The 6,360-nt window shown below is 36.7% G+C and overlaps 2 protein-coding genes and 1 pseudogene across 4 annotated transcripts in view; 2 read left to right on the forward strand and 1 right to left on the reverse strand.

Moving 5' to 3' along the window:
- Positions 1–184: 184 nt before the first annotated feature.
- LOC110416908 (Sas10/Utp3/C1D family) lies at positions 185–2,651 on the reverse strand. Its single transcript, XM_021429047.2, has 8 exons — positions 2,488–2,651; positions 2,316–2,403; positions 2,041–2,220; positions 1,761–1,940; positions 1,499–1,675; positions 1,256–1,410; positions 1,007–1,133; positions 185–528 (listed from the first exon to the last, which is right to left on the reverse strand). The coding sequence occupies exons 1-8, from the start codon at positions 2,529–2,531 to the stop codon at positions 517–519; spliced, it is 963 nt and encodes a 320-aa protein (XP_021284722.1). The 5' UTR covers positions 2,532–2,651; the 3' UTR covers positions 185–516.
- Positions 2,652–3,196: 545 nt separating this feature from the next.
- LOC110417075 (ubiquitin-conjugating enzyme E2 11 pseudogene) lies at positions 3,197–3,661 on the forward strand (annotated as a pseudogene).
- A 985-nt stretch (positions 3,662–4,646) lies between these two features.
- SAB (HYPERSENSITIVE TO PI STARVATION 4) overlaps positions 4,647–6,360 on the forward strand; it is a 20,464-nt gene continuing 18,750 nt past the window's right edge. For all 3 annotated transcript variants that reach the window (XR_002445310.2, XM_089783543.1, XM_021429735.2), the window contains exons 1-2: positions 4,647–4,862; positions 5,340–5,451. Coding sequence is in view for 2 of the 3 variants with exons in the window: in XM_089783543.1 (XP_089639669.1) it covers positions 4,792–4,862; positions 5,340–5,451 (183 nt within the window). In the remaining variant the exon portion in view is untranslated. The remainder of the gene's footprint in view (positions 4,863–5,339; positions 5,452–6,360) is intronic.

The raw sequence follows: 6,360 nt of genomic DNA on the forward strand, positions 1-6,360 counted from the left end.
TATAATTGCTATGGTGTACAATAATGATTCTTTTCTCTTTGAGGATGCTGGCATGAGTTACTTTAAAATAATCCTATTACCTAGAACCGGGAGCCTCTTTCCATTAACCGTTGCAATTATTCTATCTTGTACAGCTTCCACTCCTTATACATTCTTGACTCTCTCTTGGTAAGATTCATTAAACTGATCAGCTAGAGAACAAAAATTTCCTTTCCTTCATATGTTAATGTTGAACAAATAAGAGGTACACTAAACAAAAGATGGCGCCAGGGGCCAAAAGTACAAGTTAAAAGGGCAGTAACAGAAGATTCTAGTACTGAACATTAAAAATCATATTCCCATCCTGTGTTTCGATCTAATTGATTGACAGCTACTGGAATAAGAACAAATAACAACTCATTACGATGCACCATACAAACCATAAATTTAAAAAATGCTCTCAAAAGAAAACTTGAGTGCAAAATTGCCATGCTGACTTCAAATTCCATTCCGCATGTACATATGGTTTGTTGCCAGTCAATGTTTCCTCTGCAAGCATACAAAAGATGTCAGCCTCTATGTTATATAAGTCTTGGCCATATTTGATTTGTTAAAAGTAAATGCAAGACGGCTAAAAGTTTTAGAAAAAGATAGTGCTACAATTTGATTGGTAAACTAAATATGTTTCTAAATCTTAACATGTCATGTCTTGTCTAAAAATGAGATCAATGAGGATTATCCCACTTGCTTCTTTCCATATAGGAGGTGCCTCATGCCAACCCTCAAAACAGCAGCCATTAGGCTATAATAAGATCTCATAGACAATAAGCTAAATACTATCATTGTGATCAGAACTATAAAATTACATGTATAGCTTAAACCCCAACATAAGACTGAAGAATACCACCAAAAAAAGAAAAAAAGCTATCTTTGGTGCTATGCAGATGGATACAGTTTAGCCATGGTAACAGCTAAGGAAATTTAGGGTAATGAAAAGATGACAAACCACAACATTCAAACAACAAACCTTGCGCTTTTTGAGCTTCCACATTTCACTGTTACTGTTACTAAAGCTTGTTGGTTGATCACCAGCAACATCCCCCAATGGTAAAGTTTTGATTTCATCATAGAAACTGTCAGTCAGACCAAGCAACCTGATACAAACAAGGAATAAACAGTCAAACCAAGGGAATTATATAAACCACTAGATACTTGGCATGAAAGATAATTCACCAAATTTTGCAAACTAATAGACACTGGGAGAAAATATGCATACCCATTTCTTGACTTCTTTAAGTGTTTCTCTATCTTTTTGTCCTTCTTTGTAACTGGAGCACGAGTGAAAAGTTCTTCCTCTTGCTGTGCACGCCTTTCCATTTTTGCCATATATCTAGACAGTTCTCTACTTTCAGTTCCAATAATTTCTCTAACCTGCAATAATTAGCTAAAAATATATCAGCTGCATTCATAGGTAAACTTTGAAACCAAGTAATGATACAAAAACAGTCTACCAACGGACCTCTTCAGGCCTTCCTTCTAAATCATCCATCATTTCCCTAATATATGCACTCTGAGAAGCTTTCCGCAAAGCTTCCTTTTCTCTTCTTAAAGCATTCCTCTCCTCTCTTGACATCTTATGATCCTCTTCCACAGCTGCAGGGGCAAATTTGGGCGGTCTATAAATACCAGCACCATCCTACAATGCACAGGCACAGACTTTAAACACAAAACAAAATCACAATTTTAGGTAAATAGTTGACGAAATTTTTAGCAAGACTAACCTCTGACATCATATCTGTCTTGCTAATAAGCATATCCGGGTTCGGGCGATAATTCAATGGATCCTCAGTCTTCTGAGGTTCATCTGATTTCTCATTTGACAATTCTTGTTGTGTTGCACTCCCACTAACCCTTGTAAGCTTTTGAATTTGGTATTGAAGTTTCTTGTCAATTGGTCTAATCTGTTAATAACCCAAAAAAGAAAAAGAAACAATTATCCTCACCACTACTTGAAATCAGACAATTACTACACAGACAAGGAGAAACAAAAACCCTACAGACCTTTTCCAGAAACAACCTAATCTCAACAAGGCTCCTAACAACGGGATGTCCCTCAATTGAATACCCCTTTGCCTTGCGAAGCAAATAATAGACAAGTGATTGACAATAGTTTAGAAGCAACAAATGCTTGGCTTCCAGATAACTTATCCCATCCGCAGTAGGCAAGTTATTAGCTTTCACCTATCACCCAAATCAATAGAGAATACTGATTTAAACAAAACAAAACTAAAAAAGTCATACGAAATTGTGACTGACGAGTTGCCCAAGCTTCCTACCTTAGCGGTTAAAGCTTGTACTTTGGCAGTCACTACATCTAACCCTGCCTTCATTTCTTTCAACACTGCAGCCAACTGATTAGCTTCTCTGAAACAGAAACAAATAAACAAAATTATACACGATAATTCGGATGACAAAGCTAAATGAAAAAATTGGTCAAACATTACTTACTTCTTTAATCTTTCACTTCCTTTTGTGTTATTGGTCTCTTCCATGGCTTATCTATCAATATTCACCCGTAATTTACGAAGCACGAACGCACCGCGCCGGTACCCACTCCCAGGGCAGAGGATACGAAAGAGGAGGGTAAGTCGGCTGGGGCTGGGTGTGAAAAGCGACAGGGGCACTCGGGTCCTTACGAAAATAAGGTACGAACACTGGGTCTCGTGCAAAAGCTTGTCGGCCCGTAACTAGTGTTTGGTTTTAATTAATTGCTTTAAACATCTGATTTGGGCCTCAGGCCTTTTTTGTACCAAAAGGGCCCCGACTTCAAGGCCTTTCCGGCCATTTACAAATAATTCAATTACCTTAACTAGTACTACTCAAATTTGTGGGGATTTGACATTAATCTCGTGATTAGTTACAAGATCTTACAATAATTCATGATTAGATTTCAATATTACCAAGATCATGCCATGACTATGATTTTGTCTTCAAAGGCATGAGCGTGAAGTTATATGTGCATGGCCTGTACTAAATTCTCCATCAATTTGTTCATGCAAAGTCATAATAACATTCTCATTTAAAACTGGTTGCGTCCATGACCATTTCTTGTCCTATATATGTCTCCAAACTCTTCACCTCTTTCGTCAAACAATTAGCAAGTGAACAGATACAGAAATAGTTCTTTTTTTCCAGTAGCCAAGCAAGCAAAGCAACCATGTCGGCGAGAACTAAGCGGATACAAAAGGAGTGGGCAAATGTTCAGAAGGATAAGGAGATAAACAATATGTGCAGTGTTGGTCTAGTTGGGAACAGCCTTGACGAGTGGCAAGCCACGATCTTTGGCCAACCTGGTACTCCTTACGAAGGGGGTTTATTCAATTTATCCATTGTCTTGCCAAGCAATTACCCATTTGCACCACCCAAGGTTACCTTCAAAACTAAGATTTATCACCCCAACATTAATGAACAAGGTAGCATTTGTCTTGATATTCTTAAATTCAAAGATAAGTGGACTCCGGCATATGAAGTAAGGGCTGTGATTATAGCAATATGCTCGTTGATGAATGATCCAAACCCAGATGATCCGCTCGTGCCTAAGATTGGTGCTGAGTACAAGAATAACCGGGCCAGCTTCGAGGCTACTGCTCGCCAATGGACGATGCAGTTTGCTCTACCTTAAAATTGGTAGAGGACCATCAACGTAATGAACGCCGTAAAATAAGCAATTTGCATAAAGCCTTTAAAGAATAATAATGTGTATTTTATGTTTATTGCAGAAGTTTTTATGAATAAAAAAATATTTTAACTTTTATGCCTGCTTGAAAATATTATATAAATTCTTCTATTCATTATTTATTGTTAAAAACTCATTTAATACAAATTAATAATAATCAATTTTAATAAAATTATTATTCAAATGAATTTGAACTTAAAAAATAAAATTTAACTGACTTTAAATTTTGAGATTTTTAATTGAGTTGAATTCAAGTTTAATATAATACCGACTCAACTCCGTTTGATTATACTGTTAGTAGTGATAAAAAAAAAGTCATTGAATTAATTACAAAAATTACTTCTAACTTTGAATTTGAAGGAAAACATTCATTTAGGTTTTTTTTTTTGTTTTGAAAAATATTTTGTTTTTCCTTCTGTAGGAAAAATAAAAGTTAAAATAATCATCAATGTTAAATACCTTGTTGGACCAATCAGATTCAGCCGCGGAACAAATCCACGAGGCTGAGAGGTCACGCAATCCCTCCTCACAACCAAAAACAGAACGCCGAGCCAAACAAAACGCACCGTTGAGGCGTTGACGCCCCCTCGCCCTTCTCCCGAGGACACGTTCGTCGTTTAAAAGGGACATCTCATTCACGTTCCGCAAGAAAACCCCCAACAGCCACCTCCCCATGCACCCTCACACCACCGGATCCCACCCAACACTACTCGACAAATCAAATTTTTTTTTAAAAAAAACTGAAACAAAAACAGGGAACAGTCAGTACCTTTTGATCACCGAGCACCTCGCGGATCGGATCTTCTTTCATGTCAACACTCTCTCCTCCGATTGCGCCTCGAAGACTCGGTCTCATTGATTCACATAAACCCTCCGATCGCTTTCCATTTTTCAGACACTCGATTTTTTTAGGGTTTCGTCTCATCTTTTTCTCCTTTTCTTCTTGTTTCCACATAATGTTATTATGTTCAGAGGCTGTTACTGTTGCCGCTGTTTCGTCTTCTTTTTCGAATTGGATAATTTGATCGGATTTTCTACGGTTCCATAGGATTACAGTTTTGCCACTAGAAAACAAAATGGCGGCTTCTCCTGTCAAGTTTCTCTTTGGATTCTTGATGATTTCCATCACATTGTGGATGGTTTTCATGTAAGTCCCTCGACTTTTCCGTTATTGTATTTGAATTTATTAATATAAATGTCGACATGCTTCTTTTTGTTTAGCTTATCTGAAATTTTATTTTGATCTGCTTTTTGGTTATGCATTTGGATTTTATTATTCTGTATTTGAATTTCGTGTTTTTTTTTTATGGGAAATCCTTTTATCAGTTTAATGCTGCAATTTGTTAGTGCTTCTTGGCGCGTTGTTTCTAATTTTGGAAAATATGGCTCTTTCAGATATGCTTAATTTAATTACTACGAATGTGTTGCTGGAAACGATGATTCATTTCTGCTTCTTTTGAGCAAAATGATTCCAATGAGATATTTATGGACCGCAATTGTTGTTGTCTACACTTTTTGTCTTCAATTTCTTAATTAATGCTCGTATTCTGTTGGAACTTTGAAGTGAGGATGCAAGAATGATTGCTAAAATTTCTGTTGTACACTGTTTCTTTTTCCTTTTCAGATTTGCTTCCAGGTTGCTGGCTTGGATTCTAAGCCGGATTGTCGGAGCATCTGTTGGATTCCGTGTTGGCGGGTGGAAATGCTTGAAAGATGTTGTGGTGAAGTTCAATAAGGTTTTTTCTTGTATTTCAATTGGTAGAATCAATTTTCAATGTTTTGTTAAATCAGGTGCTCATAAAACCAAGTTAAACCCTCTGTTAGTTACTAATTAGAGAGTCCTTAAATTGTTGAACAATTTTCTTTCCTCCTGGCATTATACAATTTCCTTATTAAGCTAACTTGTTGGCGAGAATGAAAAAGTGAAAAGATTGAAAGTTAGGAGCAATGGAATGGAAGCAGGAAGAAATAATAGTTTGTCTTTTCCTCAATGTGATTGGGAAGGAGAGAAAAGTGGATGGAAAGATAAATGTTTCTTCCACTTGCATGGTAGGATGGGAGAAAGGGAGGGGAGAAAATGAAAAGTAATTCTACTTACATCTGGGTTTTTTGTTATTTTATGATTTAATTATTTACCAAAATTATGTTATTTTCCTTTCAATATAAAGAGGGGGGAAGCAGGCTAAGTAGATGGAATCCTAACACTTCTCTTTCTGGTTTTCAGTCTGGAAATTCAGTTAAAATTGGAAACATTGGTACTTATGAATTGGATAGAAAACACTGGTCTCCTAGTAAATTCCAGAAAAGTGTTTTTTTCTTTTCTTTCCTGTTTCCTCTTCTTTTTATCATGTCACTTTTTTTCCCGGGACTAGATTTTGGTTGAGAGGATAATATTTAGTAATTTCACTTAGGGAGTAGAATGGACTTTTGTAAGTTGAAGTTTCCTCTGATGTTTTGTCTTGCGGGTGGAGTTCTTTGTACTGATCTCCCATATGGTGGGGCATGCCAGTTGGCATATTATTGCAATGATGGGCTGATTTATGTGCTGTCAACTTATATGCATTGCTTTGTCCTGTATTTGGCTTTGCAAGGTGTGCCTTTTAACTCTGTAAATATTATTGTGTTAATAAGTGGAGGTCATCCAG

The sequence above is a fragment of the Theobroma umbraticum genome, unplaced genomic scaffold (genome assembly GCF_002168275.2).
Source record: "Theobroma umbraticum cultivar Fairchild unplaced genomic scaffold, ASM216827v3 scaffold_51.0, whole genome shotgun sequence".
Classification (NCBI taxonomy): Eukaryota; Viridiplantae; Streptophyta; class Magnoliopsida; order Malvales; family Malvaceae; genus Theobroma; species Theobroma umbraticum.

Coding starts and splice junctions, on each gene's coding strand:
- LOC110416908 (XM_021429047.2), bottom strand. CDS start 2,531: ATGGAAGAGACCAATAACACAAAAGGAAGTGAAAGATTAAAGAA. Junction 2,404..2,487: donor GGAAGTGAAAGATTAAAGAA/GTAAGTAATGTT, acceptor TTTCTGTTTCAG/AGAAGCTAATCAGTTGGCTG. Junction 1,134..1,255: donor TTAAAGAAGTCAAGAAATGG/GTATGCATATTT, acceptor TGTTTGTATCAG/GTTGCTTGGTCTGACTGACA.